Source organism: Xyrauchen texanus, chromosome 18, assembly GCF_025860055.1.
Source record: "Xyrauchen texanus isolate HMW12.3.18 chromosome 18, RBS_HiC_50CHRs, whole genome shotgun sequence".
NCBI classification, from domain to species: domain Eukaryota; kingdom Metazoa; phylum Chordata; class Actinopteri; order Cypriniformes; family Catostomidae; genus Xyrauchen; species Xyrauchen texanus.
This window is the reverse complement of record NC_068293.1, coordinates 15,962,014-15,985,127: the sequence shown is the minus strand read 5'-3', so window position 1 is coordinate 15,985,127 and position 23,114 is coordinate 15,962,014. Positions and strand designations below refer to the sequence as shown.

At 37.6% G+C, this 23,114-nt stretch overlaps 1 protein-coding gene across 1 annotated transcript in view; it reads right to left on the bottom strand.

The window, feature by feature from the left end:
* LOC127658652 (insulin-like growth factor 2 mRNA-binding protein 2) overlaps window positions 1-23,114 on the bottom strand; it is a 106,875-nt gene that overhangs the window by 4,677 nt on the left and 79,084 nt on the right. The window contains exons 5-15 of the mRNA XM_052148040.1: window positions 19,652-19,715; window positions 18,609-18,896; window positions 17,153-17,287; window positions 16,913-17,035; window positions 14,719-14,854; window positions 10,940-11,074; window positions 8,133-8,201; window positions 6,342-6,458; window positions 4,000-4,074; window positions 3,759-3,890; window positions 90-203 (exon numbers count right to left, since the gene is read on the bottom strand). Of these exons, the coding sequence (XP_052004000.1) occupies window positions 90-203; window positions 3,759-3,890; window positions 4,000-4,074; window positions 6,342-6,458; window positions 8,133-8,201; window positions 10,940-11,074; window positions 14,719-14,854; window positions 16,913-17,035; window positions 17,153-17,287; window positions 18,609-18,896; window positions 19,652-19,715 (1,388 nt within the window). The remainder of the gene's footprint in view (window positions 1-89; window positions 204-3,758; window positions 3,891-3,999; window positions 4,075-6,341; window positions 6,459-8,132; window positions 8,202-10,939; window positions 11,075-14,718; window positions 14,855-16,912; window positions 17,036-17,152; window positions 17,288-18,608; window positions 18,897-19,651; window positions 19,716-23,114) is intronic.

Below are 23,114 nucleotides of genomic sequence, written 5' to 3'. Positions count from 1 at the left end.
TGTCAGAATAAGAGTAAATCACTGCCCTTTCTAACCAAATTGCAGATAAAGTAAAGTTTTAAGAGAATGTGTAGTGAAGTATCATTTACCTGGCTGGCAAAGAAATGCCCACTGATTTTGACAAAGACCTCGTCGTTCTCGTCAGGGGTTTGGTCCCGTGGCACTATGACTTCTGCACTGGTTAAGTTCTGCAGCTCATTAACCTGAAAGGTTTAGAGAAACAGGTTTATGACATCATTAATTATCACTGACAATGCCAGTTGGGTCAAAGGGTGCAAAACACTACAGTATGTCAATAAGGTCCATACAAGCACAAGGTGTACAGATCCAGAAGCTCATTGGTACACAACCTACATCAAGACCAAGCTCTAAGAATTTTCCAATGCTGTTATTCTATTCTACAAATGATTCAGATGTACCCCTGTGGTCTGTGCTCTCTGATAAGAGCCAAGTATTTCCTTGAAACCTGGGCAAACAAAACCTCCTGTTCTTGAAACATACAGTACAATCCCAATTGAAACAGGTCACAGTGATTTGGATCAGGCTGCCCTCTTCCAAGCACAATAAGAAATATAACAGCTGTATAATGTAATAAATACACAAGTTTTACCCAGAAGCTTCAGAAAGCTTTCAACTTCTGTGTGGGTGATCCAAGTGAATTTAATGACTAAATTACATAAATGAAAAGGTCAGCTAGATATCCTTCCACTGCAAGTATTATAAAATGTCATATTTTTATTTATTTACTTACTTTTGTGTCTGTGTGGGGGGTATTTGTAGGTATATTACTTTGTATGGCTATGTATAATGATGAACAAATTAATTTAATAATCAGCAAAGAAATACATTTTATTACTCAAAAAAAGCATTTTGTTTCACTTAAAAGTAACTGCTACAGTACATGACAGAATAAAACTTTTTACCTACATTTTACTTAAATGTTTAGTAAATACTAAAAAAAGGTAGATACCATCATAATTGATAAAACATTGAACAGTTGAGCTATATCCATTCCATTGTTGCAACAATGCGTCTTCTAGGCAACACTTTTAAGAGTTCCTCAAAACATACAAATAACTTCTATGACTCTAAATGTGCTAGAAATGGAGATTACTAAATACAATATTTGAATAATATTTTTTGTTGGTTGAAAAATCAATAAAATTAGCTTTTCTGAGGGCAGTTCTCCAAAGCAAAAATGTGCAGCCTCCACACAGTGCACCATGCAAAAAACAACATCAACAAAAAAACACATTAAAATGGCCACTAAGGCATAGTGTGACAAGAAAAAGCATTATATCATTTTATTTAAAGTCATCTCTTAATTATTATTAATTTTATAGCCACCGTATTTGCATTTTAAAAATGAAGTGGGTTTGTTGCCACATTAGATTTCCATCATTTACTATGGAGGTGTGTATGAGCTCTCAACTCTTTACACCACATTCATTTTGATTCATCAACATTCTTTAACAATATAATGTACATTTCATCATTATTAGGAGATAAATATTAAATCTTTTTAAGGAATTTCCACAATTACTGTATATGTGATCAAGGGCACATGCAGTAATTTATAGACAAATTATGTTAATTTCCGTTGAAGCAAAGAATTATGGGTTGTGTGTGCCAACGAAGGACACACCTCATGCATCCACCGAATTCCCGTGAAAGAAGGGCGCATTCGATGGCTGCATTCAGAGTGTCCTACTTGCTTTTCTGAAATGAGACATTACTGTTCTCCTTGACATATGCGGCCAACAAATGTGACCTCTGGAGGATGCAGCTTTTGGCACTAGACAGCTAAATTGTCCGAAATTGCCTAAATGTTGATATGTCCCTAGCATCCCTACCTAAATCTATGCTTATGTATGTTACTGTGTTTATTTAGTGGGTTAAGATTATAAAGATTATTAGCTCTGCAATTAGACAACAGATGTGATCGGCTGTGCTAAACACTATTTAGTTAATGGAAAACATTTCACATAAATATTTAATTGAGAATCAGAAATTAGAAAATGAATCACCTTTGAGATTAATGTATGAAAGAATAACCAATTTAACATTCATCTGAAACATTTCTCACATTAAAGGGATCGTTTATCCAAAAATTAAAATGAATCTTGTCGTCTCTATTTACTCACTCTCATGCGGTCTATTCTGTAGAACACAAAAGGAGTTGTCTAACAGAATGCTGCCCTATTCCATACAATAGAGCTGCAAGATTCTGGATAAAATGTGAATCACAATTCTTTTGCTTAGAATAAAGATCATGATTCTCACGATTCTGAAGAAAAAAAATGCTTATTTCAGTGATTTGTAAAACCTGGATATAAGGGTACTAAACAAAGTAGCATGTCATTTTCTATATCAAATATATCAATTTAAAATGTCCTCAGTCCACAAGAGGGCGCAACAAATACATTATAAACCAAACAGCACCTTGTTATTATTACATTACAAAATGTAATAAAATCCTGTTCAAAATGGGCATAAAAAAATGCCTCATATCTCCCGCACTCACATTCATTCTCAACATCTGTAATTTTCTGTATTTGTGATCAAGCTGTATTTTTATGGGCCTATTTGACAAAATCTATCTTTCTTGTAAATATTAGTCTACGCTCATGATGGTGTGGTGTTGGAGCAATGGAAATGCTGATGTCCTGACTTTCAGAGATAGAGAAAAAATGCTCCTCAGTGGTGGGCAAATTTCGCAGTTTCACTTCTATTCCGCAACACTCCCGTAACTTGAGTCCTGTTCACTGATCGGGACGATTGGGATGTATATCGTGCAGTCTGACAAAGTCGCACAGTGTGCCATGGCGATATCAATGCGTTCATGTCGTACAGTCTGACAAGCAACAGTCGTGAAGGACTATTATAAATCATACAGTGTGCCTTTAGTCAGATCTTGTCAATGCCAGTATTTTTTCAGTATCGGTGGCTATTAAAATATTGAACTGAACAGAGATTATGTCACACTCTTAGCTAATCGTGGCTGCACGCTGCAGATTGTAACCCACTGTGCTGGACAAACGTCTTTGGCCGTTGTGTTTTAGTTTATTCAGCATCTCGTGCAGGAGCACTGTGTTTTGTAGATGCCATATAAAGTTAAATAGATCAACAATTAAAAATGCATCTTGAAGTGAATTTTGAATAAAAATTTGACCGTCTTACGAAGGCATGCCACAGGAATGTTAACATACTTTACATTGCAGAATCATTGTCATTCAGAAATGAGATTGTGTGGTTATCTTTTAATGAATAATCATGCAGCTCTACCATACAATGAAAGTGAATAATAACCAGGGACAAAGCAGCTTGAACATTTTGCTAGAAGAATAAAAGGGTTAAGGTAAAAAGGTAAAAATGGTTTTCAGCGAGCTCAGAGAAATCATTATCATGACCTACAATGCTAAGGGGCCATTCACACAGAACATGTTTTTGTGTCCATCTGTGCAGTTTTTCCAATTGTTTACCTATGTAAACATGGAATACACAGATGTATTTGGGCGTTGTGCAACGTTTTACAGTTTATTTTAGCATCTCGTTTAGGAGAGCTGCGTTTTTAGATGCCATGACAAGTAAAAAAAAAACAAAAACGTAAATGTAAAAAATTTGTCAGAGATACCTGCGTTCTGCTCTATTCGTGGTGCTGTTTCTAGCTATTTAAGTGCAAGCATGCCTTCAGTGTGAACAGCCCCTAACACAACACAGTCAACTACTACGTGTACAGTATTTTACAGTATACGTACCGTTTTGCCACCTTTCCCAATGACCCTCCCGGCAGCTGATGAGGGCACTTTTATATGCGTCTCCAGCTTCACTTCCTCTTTTGCAGTAAAGAAATTCTCCTCTTTCAGCTTCCCAAATATCCTGCCCTGGGCCTGAAACAAAGAGTAAAAGACTTTGTTGTGCATTCACTATTCATCTAATTCTACTGGGATTTGAAGTTTGAATCCATTCTTTCTGTACAGGCTGATATTGTTCCTTTACCTTAAACTGAGCTTCCGGCGGCCCAGTGATGATGACCATCCTCTGAGTGACATCAGGACTCTCCGCAGGTGCAATCTACACATGAAGAACACATGAACAGTGCTTCAACCAGACTCACATCCAGACATGGCCTAGACTGCTTAATCAGGATCATAATATTCCTTTTACAACAATGATCAGCTTTTTATTGTTGTTGTCACATTATAAAGTCACCAGCAGGCTCTTTTCCAAGCAACAACTCTCCGATAACAAGTAGTCTATGAGACTGGATGAATTAAGAGAGGCTGGGTAAAATCAGAATGGAATACCAGTGTTGCCAATTTAGCGACTGTGTCGCTAGATTTAGCGACTTTTTTTCTAAAACGCACCTAGCAACAAATCTAGCGACTTTTTGGATAAACCTTTACTTTACTTGCTACTTTCCGTAGACGAGTTACCAGTACTACCATGCGAGCGCAAGGTCGTGCTTTCCCGCCGCAGGCACACCCCTCTCTGAATCTACTCTATTCAGTGTGTGGAAGACAGAGGAGCAGCTCATTCAGATGACTGCACGACCACTGACACAGATGTGAAAGAGCTGCACATGTGCAAACAGAGTTGCCAAGGGCCAACTTGTATAGTTTGCTCCTCCTTTGTTTTAATTTAAGCAATTTAATTTGACCATTATTTTTCTTGCTTCTCACTGTTACACAGATGGAGGCTGTGTGCTGTGCGTGAGAAAAAATAATACATTCTGTCGCTTCTAACATTCTCTCTGAGTGATGATTTTACATTTAAATATAGCCGAAAATCACAGCACAGCCACTGTCTTTAAATTATGTTATAAAATCAAAATTTAAACAGTGCAGAGCAGCAGCTTGTAAATTGCTTGGAAGAGACCACTGGTTAACATGTAGTCTTAATTGGCGGCATTTCAGTCACTGTTTCATACTCGTTCCATTGCCTGACAACAGAAACCGATCAAATATGTACATGAGAACAGCATTATTTGGAATTCAGCTGCATTAAAATACAGTATGTGAGCACATAGAGTAGAAGAGAAGCAAACAGATGTAAAGGGCTGACACATTTGTTTCCCTGTCTCAACCTCGGGACTCCTACCCTGAGGTCACCAGAACCGGCTAGATCCAGCTCCATTCCTGCTTTGTGTTGGACTCCACTGCTACTTGTCACGGTGTGATGATGACTAATATCAGCCGGTGCCAGCCAAACATCACTTCAGCCTATTACGATGGACTTCAGAGGATGAACTTATGCCAACTCCAACCATAAGACATGGAATACTTCATATGCCATTGCCTGAACCTTGGATTTAGGATAGCCCTCACTGAAATGACAGGCCAGGTTGAACTGCGATGCACCTAACTGATCTCTGCCTGCATCACCTCGGTCTATTGATGAACTACACTCTTGAAATGGAATACATAGACAACCAATTGCCAACAAAACCCTTCATCAGCCAACTAACAAGGACAATTGCATCTATATGAACTTCTGCAGTTACTGAACTTCAAAAGACATTAGTCATTAATCGTACAGTTCATACAAAATCTTTGTTTAAACACTATCACTTAACACTTACAGTACTTAGATTAATAATTTTAAACCATGACTTGCACTCTACATAAGTAATATTGGCATTATATTCATGATGATGAAGCCAGAGGGGAACTGGCCCTCACAGTGAGTCTGGTTTCTCCCAAGGTTATTTTTCTCCATTAACAAACATCTTGTGTTTTTTTGTGTTCCTTGCCACAGTTGCCTTCGGCTTGCTCACTGGGGTTATAAATACAATTATTATTTAATTACTTATTTCAAACACAATTCACAATTGTATTTTATCAAACTACACAATGATGACTCAAAGACATTATAGACATTACAGTTTTATCTTCAGTTAATGCCTGATTTTCTGTAAAGCTGCTTTGAAACGATGTGTTGTGAAAGATGCTATACAAATAAAAATTACTTGACACAAGGCAGAATGCAAATACGATGCGATGACATCATGAATATACTTATTAACGCTTGCCATCATCTAGTGACATTTATCGACTTTTTGAGCAGGCTTTAGCTACTTTTCATTGAAAGTCGTTGGCAACTCTGTGGAATACTAGATAAACTAAATAACTGCACACTAGTGCCTCAGTGTGCAGATGATTGGTACACCCAAACTGAGGCACTAGGCCAATTATAAACAAGTTTATACTAAGGAGCTCATTAATAGGGCACATAAAAATGACCTGGAAAGATGCGCTTTACGCTGTGGTTTATATTCGGGCAACAAAACCATACAAGGAACAGAATTGAAATGAGAGCAGTAGGTAGTCAGGAACTCCTACCTTAATAGAGGCTCCAGCAAATTGTGCTAGTTGTTTAATATGTTGTCCCTTCTTGCCAATAATAGCACCGACAGCCTGAGTGGGAATAAAGAGATAGACCACCTCCTGTTCAGGAGCCTGTTGTGGAGAGAGCAGAAGACACTATACTAGAGAAGCAAAAAATTACATCCTCCTTTTAACATGGTATTCTGGGGAATTTTTTTTTAAATATCATGCTGTACATTGAGAATTCCTCCCAAACTCTTTTGCTTCGAAAATCCCTTTAAGCATGTCAGACAGATTGCAGGTATGTGTGAATTTTTTTTTTTTAAATCTGGGTTATCTGAACAACTTGGACTTAAGGAAGCAAAATCAGCATAGTGCGCAAAAATGTACCTGTGTCGATGGGTTTATTTTTACACCGTTTATGACACTGATAAAGGAACGTAATTTAATGCAGTGGCAGTTCTGGCTTACTTGGTGCCCTAGGCGAGATCCGACGTGGTGCCCCTATTAAATTCCCACCTATCATATCACTTCCTAAGACATAGATTTAACCACTGGAGTCTTATGGATTACTTTTATGCTTGCGAGTTCTGTGACGTGGGGATAGATCAGGTACCCTGTTGTGCCGCCCCAGAGAGCGTTGCCGCCCTAGGTGCCTGCGTATATCAACTATGCCAGGATCCGCTACTGATTTAATGCATTTACATGAGCTGTTGTCACTGTTTGAAATTTCGTACACATTTTAAACAAAACAATTCACAAGGTAGGAACCTAATAATGAAAATTAGGGGTCACGATTGTGAAATTTGGCTGATAATTAATTGTCAAACAATTAATTGCGATTATGACGATTAATTACCTGTTTTAGGGCTATGATGATTAACGATTAATTACCATACAAACTCACTATGTGTGCTATGTCTGTTTCAAAAGAACCTGATCTGCTTGATGTGCCTGTGAACCACAGGAAACCAATTACTCATAGTTTTGACTTTAGAGATAGTGATAGGCAGAATCACTGCCAGCCCGGCCCCGCCCTCTGCCCTGCCACAAGCTGCTATCAAGTATTTGCATAGGGCTCACGCCACGCAATATATAAGACTAATTAAGACACGAATGCACATTGTAGGAAAGACAGGACTTTTCACAATTTATTTGATTCAGACCGGTTAAGAAACTAAAACTAAACACTGGCAATGAGCACAGCTGACACGCATGACGCATCTTGCCTACAATCTGTGCAGAAGGCATACAAACAGAGATACTCGCGCACTGATCAAAGTCAAATAATAAATCATATCTTTTTCATTTTCTGCATTATCATAATCACAGAAGTGAACTCTGAATTGAAGATCGGATTAATATCCGTTTGACAGAGACACGTGATGTGGCCAAGTGTAAATGGAAAGAACTTTATGTTCTCAACCACTTGTCTGTTTCAAAAGAACCTGATCTGCTTGATGTGTGTGAACCACAGGAAACCAATTACTCATAGTTTTGACTTTAGTGATAGTTTGAAGATGTCAGAGGGCATTTTTCATTCATGAGTGAACAGTATTTCAAGTCAACAAATTAGCTTGTGATGCTCAGTTTATTTGGTGAATATCTACCAAGTCATCAGTCAAAATAAATTCACAGCTGCTTTTTCACTGGGAAAAAATAAAGGCTGAGGGAAAACACACTTTAACTTTGGCCCATGTTCTGGCCTATAAAAGCTCTAGGATTGCAACCCTTTCAACCATGACTATATTCGCTAAACGGCAAGGCCTTGAGTGCCTTATTGTGTGTGTGTGTGTGTGTACTCACTGTGTGCTGGTGAGAGACGGCACTAGCAGGCGGAACACCATATAGTCCACCCAGTTGTGATGAATGACCCTGAGATAGATGACATGGATACATTTACAAACAATTTATGTCACAAGATGTGTGCCGTTTTTGTCAAATTGTATTGAGTTCCTATGCCGCTTCAAAGCAGGTTACCCAACAGTGCAACTTAGCCATGCTGCTCACTAACAAAGTTTGATAGAGAAGCTGGCTGACCAAGGATGTCTTGCTGGTTATGCTAGTTAGAGTCTGATGCGAACATCAGAACACCAGACACCGAGACATAACATATGATGGAAACTTTTTAATTTTTTACAACAGTTTGCAAGTATGATTTGTTACTGACAGTAAATCACAAGTCAGTAATAGAATGTAGAGCCCATGATTTACTGTAAGAAAACAACTGCACCAATAAAACCTGTTGTTACAATTTACAATATATTATACTATTCTTCAGTTTTACAATACTGATGATGCATTAGTTTTTAGCATTTGTTCAATAATGAGTGCCATACACTCATTCTACTTTCATTAGTTCAACCGTGAGCCATAAGCTTACGCATATCTAAACAGTAAGGGGGAATCCTGCAGCACGCTGATCAGCCGCAAGGGTTATACAACTGAGTAATGTGTATGTGTACTGCCTACTGAGGGGAGTACTCACTGAGAAATGGGCAATGTGAGGTGTACAAAGTGATTGGGAGGGTAAATGTCAAGGTTGTGCGGCATTCAGAATTTTAAGAATGCTTTTTAAAATCCCAGTCAAATCTCTACATTTGAATTGACATAGCAAACGAGATGCAGAATTGTAATTTTAATTTTAATTTAAGGAAGTATAATTAAAATGGAATGAAATTCAAAGAAAGTTAAAACTTTAAATTTTTCAGATTGAATTATCCATTAACATGTTATCATACACAAAACATATAGTTGTATTTCCAAAAACACACATATACATATACATATATATATATATATATATATATATATATATATATATCATTATATTTGATTAATTAATTTTCCTTTTATGGATCATAGTGGTAGAACACTTAATTTCCCAGAATGCTCTAATATAATCGATAGGTTCAAATTTCAATAGGTTCAATAAGCCACTATTAACTGTATTTTTAAACAGTCATCTTAAAACAATCTAGTAGATATTTAGCGGTGCTGTATGGAAACATTAAAATCTGTTTTGATCATATTGTAATTGTGATCAATTCAATCAAATTCCAACTCATGAGATGAGTCCCAAACCGCACACTTCTACACACTTCTACACTACTCTACATCACTTTGTAGTGTAAGTAGTGCATGTAGTATGTTAACACTGAAAATGCAACAAAAAGAAGTATACTACGAGTATCCGGATGATGCACTTTTTAAACCACCAGAATTGAGTGTGGAATGTTGGACACTCCCAGCGCTCACAGCTTGCCGTTTGAGCGGAAAGGGGCGGAGTTACTTGGCTTCGATGCTGGCCTGACAAAGCAATGGTAAATAATGAAGAATGTAGCATCTAGTGAAACCTCAGTGAAGGCAACACATTACAACTGTGAGTTGAATGCATTACCATCACCACACGCTGTGTGAATATGCTAATTATTTGAGATGCAATTGTTGAACTGAGGTTGGCTAATGCGTTAAATTTAGCGGCAACACATCGTGTGAGTTTGAAACTCCGTGCTAGCTTCCGTGTAGTAACAAAACGTTAAGTGTTCCATTTGGGACGATTCTACACTTTGAAAATTCATACACTACATGACTGAGTGCATGGTTTCTGAATAGGTGGCCCACGGGCCACATCAAATATTTGGCGCGGGCTAAAGGCTTGTATATTATGCATAGCCAGATATATATATATATATATATATATGTTTTTCTTTTGGGAGGTCCCCATGGAATGCCCAATTCCCACTACTTACTAGATCCTCGTGGTGGCGCGGTTACGCTGCTTCTGAGACAGTCAATCTGCGCATTTTATTACGTGGCTCGCTGTGCATGACACCGCAAAGACTCACAATGTTGAGGCTCATGCTATTCTCCACAATCCACGCACAACTCACTACGCGCCACATTGAGAGCGAGAACCACTAATCGCGACCATGAGTTTACCCCATGTGACTCTACCCTCCCTAGCAACCACGCCAATTTGGTTGCTTAGGAGACCGGACTGGAGTCACTCAGCACACCCTGGATTCGAACTCGTGACTCCAGGTGCGGTAGTCAGCGCAGTTGTTATATTATCCTTAAGAACAATAACAATATTAATGCTAATATGTCTAATAATTTAATCTGCAATTAGGGAAAGTGCAGGAGATCCCATTTGGAGATGAGCAGGAACAGTTGACTCTCAAGGAGGAAATGGAGATCCAGACTGTTCATTAAAGTTTTTTTTTTCAGCAGGCAAAGTTGTGTAGGTGTGTATCTATATACAAGCAAAATTTTCATAATTGTTTGAATAAATAAAACAGACTACTAATACTGAGAAAAAGAACTAATAAAAAATATTAATATTCATGTGTAACTCTTTTAATAATAAAAACAACAATAGTTATTGTCATTACATCGACGGCCGAGGCTCTTGATTTGTATTGTTGACAGAATTTGGCCTTTGGTGAAAACTAATTGATGAACCCTGGCATAGTGTTTTTTGTAAGTGCATTGTGTAAGCTATGAATTGAAATGAAGCCAATTCTTAAATTTTTAACTTTGTCCAATCCTGTCTGAAACATCCAAATATATTGCAGTTACATAATCAATCCCATACTGTGGTTTGCACTTACAAGAAAGGGGTTGTAGCCAGTTGGGGGTATGTGTGGGACACCTCGAGGACCAGCAGTTGGTGGCAATACTGACAGATTGTTGGAAAAGATGCCCATTGTGCTCAGGCTCAGTCCAGGAATAAGGTTGGTGTTTTGCTGCAAGAGAAAAAACATTATGGATTAAGAATGATTACCCAGTGCAAAACCTCAACCTGTCGTGTTTTTCCTCATTCAAACTCATTTCAGAGATATCTGTATATTTCTCAGTTTCCATGTGTTTCTCAGCTGTACAAACAAAAAAGTACCAGTGAAACTGCTTGATGAGCCCAGTTTTCTTTTGTGTTGATGTATTTTCTATTGAAACAGCTTGGTAAGGACATTTTTCCAATTTTCTAATAGCAAAAGCCTTTAGTGTCTGCGACAATGATGATCTCTGATTTGCTACTTGCAGATGTTATTAGGGGCGGGACATTCTCATTATAGAGAGCATTTGATTGAACAAATCTGTGTAGTGAAAAATTAGTCATCAATATTTTTAGTCCGTTTTCCCAGAAGAAAGAGACTAACATTTTTAAATGTGAATTAAAAGTGTATGTATGTGTATGACTTAAAAGCCACAAAAGTCACATTTTGATTTCATGTTCTCTTTAACCATGTGGATATTGATAAAACTTAAAAGCAAACACTGTCGCTTGACACTCTTGCTAAAAGGACTGTTCCTGTTCTTCATTTTCAAGAATTAAAGTAACATCTTGCAAGATATCTACTGTCTCGCTAGGTGGCTCCATCAACCCGGTACATAATTTATCTTGCAAGTAGTTTTAGATAAGAAGTTTAAATGATGTTCAGTCTTGATAGAGAAAGTCAGACCTAAAACACCTGCTTTTTCATTAAAAGCTAAAAACTGCCATGCTTCTCTTTCACTGAGACAGAAATGAAGGACACAGGGATCGACTAACAAAGAGTTACACATGAAACTGTCGCAAAAACACTTGATCCCAGCATGAATAATTTACTGTACGCCTGACTGAGGACTGACTAATGCACAAGTATGAATGAAACTGCATAAATTTGATCTCTATTTGATAGATGCCTTGTCCTCAAGATAAATGACTCATAGAACATGATAAGACGTTTAAAATGTGACAGTGTAAATGAGACTGATGATGCTATTGTTACTGTATTTGCTCTCAGTCTATGGCTTCACCTTCCCCAGGCACAGGATGATGATGTCATAGCCTTTGATGTCATGAGTATAAACAGGTTGAATGAAGTACATGTGCATGCAAATCTGTGTGAACGACTGTTGACAGGATGACAGTGTGTTCTCAGTATGCACAGCAGGGGACAGGCTGACTCAGGGCTGTTTCCCATAAACCAACAAACAGACGAACCACCTAAAAGCCTTTTCAGATTATTTAGATTTTATAGTTTTAACTAAAATTCACACACACACACACACACACACACACACACACACACACACACACACACACACACACACACACATGTTGTGTTTCCATGTTTTATGGGGACTTTCCATAGACATAATGGTTTTTATACTGTACAAACTTTATATTTTATCCCCTAAACCTAACCCTACCCCTAAACCTAACCCTCACAGAAAACTTTCTGCATTTTTACATTTTCAAAAAACATCATTTAGTATGATTTATAAGCTGTTTTCCTCATGGGGACCGACAAAATGTCCCCACAAGGTCAAACATTTTGGGTTTTACTATCCTTATGGGGACATTTGGTCCCCACAAAGTGATAAATACACGCTCACACTCACACACACACACACACACACACACACACACACACACACACGTTAGTGCGGTTATCCTTAAAATAACTAGACATAATTATTTTTATACTGTACGAACTATAGATTCTATCCCCTAACCCTACCCCTAAACCCTTGGTGGCCCATGCATTTGAAGTCTAGGCCTTCACTGCGGTTCATGCCATAAGAAAACATAGTTTCACAATTAATAAGACACCCTATGCCTATGGACATTATACATTATGTTGTGTTCCGTGATATCATTCCTAGGTTGCAATACTATTCCAAGCCTATAGGGGACACTGTGTCATGTTACGTGATTGATTCACTCAAGGCCAGCAGAAAGCCTGACCTGGACATATCCTAAAGACCACACCCACCAAGAACAAATAAATCTGATTGGCTGATGAATCTGACAATCTGACTTTAGATGCCTATTCACCATAGACATAATTAATACATAGACGCCCTATTGGCCGCTTTGGAACGTTGCTGCGATACGTCAACGCGTCCGCCATTTTGTGGAGGGCAAGACTGCGCTGTAATCAAATGCAAGTAAACGGATGAGTTGCGGTTTTTCTGGATAAAAACAAAAATAACGTTTACATTTATCAACCGATTTCAGTGGTTCGTACATGGTGTAACAAGTACTTGTCATAAAAGTCAGTTTTAAGAAAATATTTTGATTTTCAGGAAATTTACTTTATAATATAAAATATAAGATAAAACTATACTATAAATCATGTCAACTCATGTCTCAACTTTCACAGCTCGCAAGCAAGCTATTTTAGTCTGACTAACTCCGGTGGCCAACTAACGTTACTATTACTAATTATATAACGACCAAATACAACCAAAAACAAATGTTCAGTCTTACTTGTGAAAAGTAATTCCCCGAGACCTGTTTTCAATAGTGCGGCGATTTGTACAGCCCCAAGCAGCACATGAGGCAGGCATTTTTCCTCAACTCCCGTTATGAGAGAAATGGGAATGTTGCCCTCCGCAATATGGCGGCCCGTTGACGTACGCTCCAGCGGCCAATAGGGCGTCTATGTATTTATTATGTCTATGCCTATTCACTTGCACTGTTGAGGGATTCTATAGAATTTCTGAGGGCATCATGGGGTGGAACTCAAACTCAAGAGCTGCATTGGCTAACAAGCTAGGTTTTGGGAATGCAATTTGTGAAATAGGTGTCACGCTTCGCTTGTTAGCATCAAGAAATAAAGTCTGATTGGATAAACTTTTAGTTTTTTGCTATTCGTTTGTAGATGAATTAGGAGTGGAAAGTGACTGAAAATAAATAGGCAAAAAGGTGAATGAGAATAAAAGTATTTTTTAGAAGAAGGCTTTGCTGGCCCTGAGAAATCGACACTCCCCAAAACCTAACCCTCACAAAAAACTTTCTGCATTTTTACATTTTCAATAAAACATCATTTCATATGTTTTTTTTAAGCAATTTTAATTATGGGGACACTAGAAATGTCCTCATAAACCACATTTATAGCAACTATAAAATCACAATAGCATACATACAGGCAAGTGTCAACTATATAATGAAGACAGTTTTTAACTGAAAGATTGTTCTTGAGACATGGATATTTTTTAATAAATGTCAAAAAGGTGTTTTCAATGTTATAAATGTATACGATTTAAATAATAACAATATTTAATGGCCAAAACACTGCTTTTAATTGTTTGCTGTTTCGTTTATTGTTTTGTGTTTCATTATTGTTTTACTGTTTAGCTTTTAGCTAATTTAGCAAAAATTCTTGGCAATATGGTGGAAATGTTCAATAGCTTTTTTGTAGGCACATCTTTAAGTTATCAGAAATTGACTTTCAGAAATAAACCTACCCTGAGAAATATTCACTGGAGAAAAGAGTGTGACAACCAGCTCTGGTCTCCTCTACTGATTTCAACATCAAAGGCAAGGGGTTTTGAATTGGGTGGAAATCACATTTCTTGTCATGATATGATTCAACAGTTCTCAGAAACCACAAACACTTACATTAATAGCAGCAATGTCATTCTCATAGGCTTCCCTCAGTTTTCTCATGATATCTGCTTCAGCCCTACAACAGGCTTCAATACTACCCTTCACGATAATGGTTCTCTCTTGGTTATAAAAAGTCAAGTCCTGTAACCTGTGGGATGGGGCGGGGGGAGAGAAAGAAGGCACATTATTCTTCTCCAGTAAAAATGATCTACAGTAAATGATGTCATAAAAAGAGATAACACACTTGCCCACCTGGTATAAAGTCATTTGAGTTGATATTGATGAGCACTGATGAATGAAGTTGTTTTAGATGTTATATGGACAGCTAAGCAACTTAGGGCTTAATTGGGTGACTCACGTCTAAAGCTAAATGTGTGTGTACACACACTTTATTTCTGGGAAATACAAAAGACCACCTGTACCCGGGTGCTAATTGAAACTAAAGGAAACACTGACCACTGAAGCACTGTGGACAGTCACATTATTATGAGGTGACGTTAAGATCAATAGCTTCATTACAAAGCACAGTATTTCCTATCAAAACAAATTTGCAGGTTGAACCAAGTTTCCTGAACTTGAAGTCATGTATGCCTGCAAGGAAAAGTGGAGGAGGACAGTATTGTTTTTAGGAGGGATGCACAATACATCAGTTCCCAAAAAGAAATTGACAATATTAATAATATATATATTTATTTTAAATAAATGCCTTGGTCTGAACTGGCCAATATTGAAAGCAGAAAATAGCAGGGCTTATTTTATTTTAATAGTGTACTCTCTTATTTTATGACAGGTTTCAAAAGTACATAACAGTTATCCAAATTTTCTATTGTACATTATGATGCCTGGCATGATTAAAAAGCCAGTTTAAATCAGCTCAAACCAGCAAACAAGTTGGTTTAAGCTGGCTTTTGCAAAAGGGCAGGCATCAAAACATCATAATATAACATCATAGCTGGATTCTGAACAAGCTGTTTGTTTCAGAAGGGTAATTTCACTTGAGGGAAGCATTCATAATTCTAGATATGAGCTTTAGTGTGACTGCCATTTTTATTTAAAACAACAGACAAAAAAAAGCATAGATTTATAATACTTGCCAAAATAATTATCAGCTATCGGTATCAGTCCAAATTTCCAAATCAGTGCACTAGGGCTGAAACGATTAGTAGACACTATCAAACAATAAAAACTGTCGATTTTTTTTCCCCGATGTTAAATATTTGTTTGATCTCATTTAACATAGCATGAGATCATATGAAACTCTAATTATGGCGCACAAGAGGAGCACTTCAGCTCGAGTGCATGATGGAGAAGAGGAAGAAAACAGCTCACTGTCCTGACGCACTCCAAACAACTTAAGGTGATGTCAATCTCAAAGTATGAGGGAATTATTAAAAAATAAAAAAATCACATGAAGTGACTTGATCTAAGGGGGAGTGATTGAAACTGCACCCTGGCTCTTGCGCGGGGACGCTCATCTATTCCATAATCCATAATCCAGTCACTCAGCATTCCATGGATTCGAACTCGCGACTCCAGAGGTGGTAGTCAGTGTCTTTACTTGCTGAGGTACCCAGGCCCCCTATAATTTTAAATTATTAAATATTTTTCTAAAACTCCTTAAAACAAGATACAATTGCTTGAAAAGCAACATTTAAGATATTTAGACTTGCTTTCAGAGTCTATATCTTGAATATAAGTATATTTTGTCTTTACTGTACTGGAAGAAGCATAAACAAGTGAAAAAATACACTTTATGTACAAAATACATTCTCTGAAAGCAAGTCTAAATATCTTATATTTTGTTTATCTTATATGTATCTTTTTTTAATGCTTTTTGGACAATTTTAAATGAAAAGCAAGACAAAAACTCTTGATAATAATAGGATTCTTTGCAGGGAATTTTTTACTTGAATTAAACTTAACAAATAAATATTTGTCTTTCTTTAATTCAATGAATGTCATTTAGAGGTATTTTTGAAAGATGACTTTGTCCTCTTTTATTGTTAGTAAGCACATTTAATACAACCTTTTAGGTCAAGGCACAAGCTGAATAGTCGTTTAAGAGCTAATGATTAATCAGTGCAATAATCGCCCGAATATTCAAAAAATCGTTCTAATAATAGTTTGATTAGTCGATTATCAAAATAGTTGTTAGTTGCAGCACAACGGAGCTGCTGGAAGCCATCAAACTCAAATGGACACTTACGAAGAGATGGTAATCTTGGTCTCTGTCTCCTCTTCAATCTTCTTCAGGTTCCTGCCCTCCTTCCCAATCAGTCTTCCAACCAGACTGTTGTAGGCCAGGATCTTCAAAGGAACATCCTCTGTTCTGCAGAAGAAAGACCAAAATCCCACAAGTTGGCAACTTCAGACCCATGCATAAAGAGCTCCATGAGATAAACAGAGTAACTTCACACTTAACCTCAGGTGGAAGATTCAGACTTACACCTTCGTGTCATAGGCCTCTTTCTCCATTATGTCCATGATCATGCGGCATGTGGCCGAGCAGCCCTCAGGAGTGGAGTGGATGGAGATGGGCTTCTCTGCCGCTCCTGCATTCTCCTTACGATGGATGTCCACCCTATCAGGAAAGGAACACGACTATTCAAAAGAGATCAATCAAAACCGCTCATTGTCCTTCAGGAGGCTTTTAAGGTAAATGTGCACAGACCGAATATCATTCGATATTTAGCTACTTGTCAATGTCCAAAATCTCCTGATGACCTTTTTGTTGGATAATGAAAATTTTCTTTTTCAAATATTTTTTGAGTAAATATTGCTTATAATAGCACTTCAATATTCAGAATACCCCTTGTGTGTTTATTACATTTTACCTAATTTGTTAATGCTTTCAGTTGTATAACACTCCAATTGGTCGATCACTAGAGCAAAAGAATTTATAAATGTAACGTTGGGGCGGCTGTGGCTCAGGTGGTAGAGCGGGTGAATGAGACACAGTGTAAAGCGCTTTGAATACCGCTAAGGTAAAAAGGCACTATATAAGTGCAGACCATTTAACATTTAAATATTAATTAAAATAATTAACCTTCATCATGAAATTATCAATCATATACACCGATCAGCCACAACATTAAAACCACCTGCCTAATATTGTGTAAGTTCCCCTTGTGCCACCAAAACAGCGCCAACCCCGCCACATCTCACAATAGCATTCTGAGATACTATTCTTCTCACCACAGTTTTACAGAGTGGTTATCTGAGTTACCGTAGACTTTGTTCAAACCAGTCTGGCCATTCTCTGTTGACCCCTCTCATCAACAAGGCGTTTCCATCCGCAGAACTGCCGCTCACTGGATGTTTTTTGTTTTGGCAACATTGTGAGTAAATTCTAGAGACTGTTGTGTGTGAAAATCCCAGGAAATCAGCAATTACAGAAATACTCAAAGCAGCCCATCTGGCAACAACTATTATCCTTGCAATTATCTAATCATCCAATCGTGTGGCAGCAGTGCAGTGCATAAAATCATGCATATACGGGTCAGGAGCTTTAGTTAATTTTCACATCAACCATCAGAATGGGGAAAATATTTTATCTCAGTTATTTGGACCGTGAAATGATTGTTGGTACCAGATTGGTACAGATAAGTATTTCTGTAACTGCGGATCTCCTGGGATTTTCTATGGACGGAAATGCCTTGTTGATGAGAGAGGTTAAATGGCCAGACTGGTCTGAACGGACAAAGTCTATGGTAACTCAGATAAACACTCTGTACAACTGTGCTGAGAAGAATATAATCTCAGAATGCCATACTGAGATGCAGGTTGGGGCTATTTTGGCGGCAAGAGGGGGACCTACACAATATTAGGCAGGTAGTTTTAATGTTGCGGCTGATCGGTGTATATTTTAAATGTGCTTGTCTCATCAATACACTCTCACTCACTTAGACTGTGTCTGTTTGGTGATGTTTTTGATTGTGAGCCCCTCCTTGCCAATGATGGCTCCCACAAACTGCGTGGGCACCAGTATGCGCAGGGGGAAGTCTGGCTGTTTCTGTCGGGGCCCCAGAGAGCCTCCTGAGGTCCTGGGTTGGGAGTCTTGATCCCGTGATGACCTTCCACCCCGACGATTCTGAGTTGCAGGCAGAGGTGAAGCAGCATCCATATCCAAAATATAAGACACTTTAAAGGAGTAATCCTCACACTTCTGTCCAGTTAACTTCTCTACAGCTCTGAAGACATGGAAGGAGGGGGACAATTATCATCAGAAATAGCAATACCAATGTGAAGGTGGAGAGATTTATTTCCAATGGCGAATTTCTGTGCTTTTCATTCATCTAGATGATTATATATTTGCAATGATTTTGCTGACAGAGATGTTCAAATAAAGTAACATCTTTGATTCAAAATTCAATAGCAAAAAAGTTGTTACAGTTGGTAAGTTCAATTCACTTCTGTGAATCAGTTGAAACTACATTTCAACAATTCAATTCATAACTGTGAGATTTACAATTTATTTGTCATCACTCAAAAATGTTCATACAAGTGAAATTATATTTTAAATAATCCAGTAAAAAAATAAATGTAGGTAAATATTGCTAAATATTTATTGCGTAAAATATATTGTTTATTACGATGTCTAATATGTGCCTATAAATCAAAATGATTAAAAATCACTTTGCCTTCTGTTCCTTTATTCAACAATATGTCTGGAAACATCACTATTTTTAACTAGATTGTATTTTATGTTTTGCATTGAACAATTTCAATCTAACGGCAATAATGGTAGTTTGGTTTAAATCAAGGATCCCACTGACTGAAAAAACAAAAAACATCCTAAGTAATTTCAGAGGAAATGCATAAATTTATATCTGATATTATCAAAAGGCTGAAAATATTAAGACACAATTGTTTTAGTGATATCACCCAGCCCAACTCTGATAAGAAAAATACATTGTGTTTTCAATAGGTAAGCGAAAATGCTTACATTTTAGCCTCCTCTTTTGTCGAGTATGAGACATTCACCACTGCTGTTTCTGTATCAGTGTTAACTGCAAAGAGAGAGAGAGAGAGAGAGCATAAGTGCATGTTTAGAAAGAGCTTGGTCATTTTCATAAACGTGTGACTGCGTGCTTTTGCGTTAGATACATGCAGGCAAACAAACACAGTTTTCCACTGGTGCTGTGAAGAGCCACTTGTGTGTCTGCATATAAAATGGCCATTACTGTGCCCTGACCAGATGTGTACTTCACAAGGAAAAAGCACAAAACAGTCCTGCTGTCCATAGATCAAAGCCCTGTGTATCATCTAAAGACAGACACAATGAGGGCAAGGACTCTCCACTTCAAGAGTTGACATAGCTATACACGTTTCTACAGCTAACTATAGCACTGGTGTACAACACAGCTCCGTCCCTGGTAAAGGTCAAGCTATTTTACATTCTTCACAGAGAATGAAATGTTGGGAATAGTATTCCCACATTTTTTGGCCAATGATTTTGGAAAACTCATTCATGTCCTTGTTAGTTATTTGTGATGACCAGATAAAGGGGCAGATCCACTACACTTCACGCTCCTTTCACTCTTATTTAAATGTATCCAAACATTTTCATGTAAAGAAATTTTGACATTTTAAATATAACATTTCTGCTTATTAGTGATTTATTATTTATTAAAATCAGAGGCCTCACCCTTGACATCATATTATGATCCTTTGTGATGTCTGAAATAATTTTGCATGCTAAACGCCTAGAGTGTGACCAGGGCTTAAGATTATATATATATATATATATATATATATATATATATATATATATATATATATATATATATATATATATATATATAAATTTTTTGATTCGAAGGATCTGTTAATAAATAATTTTGTGCCTATTTACTTGTAGGGATGGGAATTGTAAGCAATTAAATTATTCCAGTTCTGATTTCTCTTAACATTTTTGTTTCCTTAATGATTCAATTAGCAATTCTTTTAGTACTTTTGAGGAAGAAATATTTTTAGATAAAAAGAGAAATGTATATTCTCTGTATATTCAAATGTTTATTTCCATGATTTCATTCATTTGAATTACTTGTTCAGGCTTGGAAAGTTTTCCTTGACTGTGTGAACCCTGTATGAACTAAATGAAGATATCACTACATTAGAAGAATTTCATTTAGACCAGGGGTATTCAATTAAAGTTCCAAGAGGTCTGGTCTCAATTTTTCCTTCCCAGAAAAGGTCTGGACAATAATAACGTTTTCTGTAAGGCTATTAAATAATAAAAGAAATGTAGTTTTTTATTTTTCCAAGTTGGAAGCAATAGTACTTAAAAAATTAATCCAAAACATTAAAAATAGTCTCTTCATGGGGCCTGGGTAGCTAAGCGAGTAAAGACCCTGACTACCACCCCTGGAGTCACAAGTTCAAATCCAGGGTGTGCTGAGTGACTCCAGCCAGGTCTCCTAAGCAACCAAATGGCCCAGTTGCTAGGGAGGGTAGAGTCACATGGGGTAACCTCCTCATGGTCACTATAATGTGATTTTCGCTCTCGGTGGGGCACGTGGTGAGTTGTGCGTGGACGCCAAGGAGAGTAGCGCAAAGCCACCACACATGCTATGTCTCTGATGTAACACGCTCAACAAGCCATGTAATAAGATGCGTGGCTTGATGGTCTCAGACACGGAGGATTTGAGGATAGTCACTACCCCACCACGAGGACTTAGAGCACATTGGGAATTCCAAATTGGGGAGAAAGCGGAGAAAAAATAAATACAAATAAGTCTCTTCAAAATTGCTTTGTCCAGTATACACCAGGGGAAAGAATGAGGGCATTGGGGGCTCAGAGATAGCCAAAGTAGTTGGGTCTGATGGATCTTCTAGCAAAATATTAAAATACTTCATAGAGTTTATCAATCAAATGCTTTTGGATATGATTATTAAAAGATAAGGTGAATGACGGCAGGCCAGTATTTGTGTTTGAATATTGTTACATTCAGAATAATTTTTTATTTATGTCCATGGGAGGCCTTGTGACTAAGGAAAGTGATAATTTTGAAAATCTCTGAATGGACCATTTTTATATTTTTCATAAAGTGAGAATCTACAACAATAAATAAACAATGTACATCACAGTGCAGCTTAAAAAATATTGAATGCTGGCTAAAGTTCAGTATACTGTAAATGGGCTTACTACCAAATAATGGCAACATTTGATCTCAACATAAGTAGAGAAACCCTCTAGGCTACTAACTAGTCATTTCTGAAGTTTTGGTTGTATTTCCAGTTTATGGCAGAGCCCCTCTCTAACTTTCAAGGCAAAGAAAAGTTGCTCCATTTTGATTGGATTGTGGCAGGACCAGCACAAACAAATGTCAAGCACAGCCATCAGGATAAGCTGCTTGGAAAACTGCCAGACACTCCTCACAAGGCAGGAATGATCTTCCAACACGTTGGAAATGCCTTTTTACTGGTCAAGGAGAGGTTTCTTAGCAACCTCACAAACCCCCCATCCTAAGGCCAGAGGTGAAAAGGACCATAAAATTCTTTAAGACCTCTCGAAGCAGCATTAACTTACCATGTGGAAAAAGCAGAAACAAAGAAACCACAAAGACAAATCCTTACACTCCTAACATGGACACCAACTGCAACACATCCACTCCATGTTTGTTCACAGAACTATTTATGTAAATTGCAGTTGTTCAATTAGCACAATATTTTTACATTAAAATTAAATATTTTTTATATTTCTTTAGATTCAGATACCCAAGTATGGGGCATAGAAGCCCTTGTGACTGTGGAATGATGCTGAATGTGGGTTCAGGGGTGCCCCGAGAGAAAATTTAGAAAACGTTTTGTATATTTAAATTAAAGTGAGAGACTAGTAATTTTAGTCTTTCTTTATCCATTCCAGACATCTAATACATTTTCACAAAATTAGAACAGAAATCGATTTGTTTATTATTAAAGTCTTGTAACATGCTGATTAATAAAGATATATTTAGAAGGGAAAAACGTTATGGTCTAAAAGGTGCTTTGAAACCACGTTAACACATGCGGCGCTTCATGTCTACACACGTGGGGAAAAGAGGCAACACGTGCGGAGCGGGACAGGGCAGAAAGATCAGAGCTGTTGTCCACATCACTGTTGTTCTTTTGCGCTCTTCACTAGAGATGATGAGAGGGTGCAACAGTTATCATGAAGTCTTGCGGTGTGGATGGAATCAATCCGGTGTCCGACGTAGCCAAATCGTTAGCAAGGCAGCTAGCATTAGCAAGTTCATCCAGTCTGACACTACGTTACCATTGGCGCGTTGTGAGCGAAGCTGAGAGCGTTTTCAATTCATTCCTATAAAAGCCGAGCGTCATGCTTGCAAGGTGGATCATAGGATTGGCAGCGGTGCGGAGCAAGCTCTCTCTTAGCGCTGTGAGCCCCTTTGAGCGGATTTTGTCTG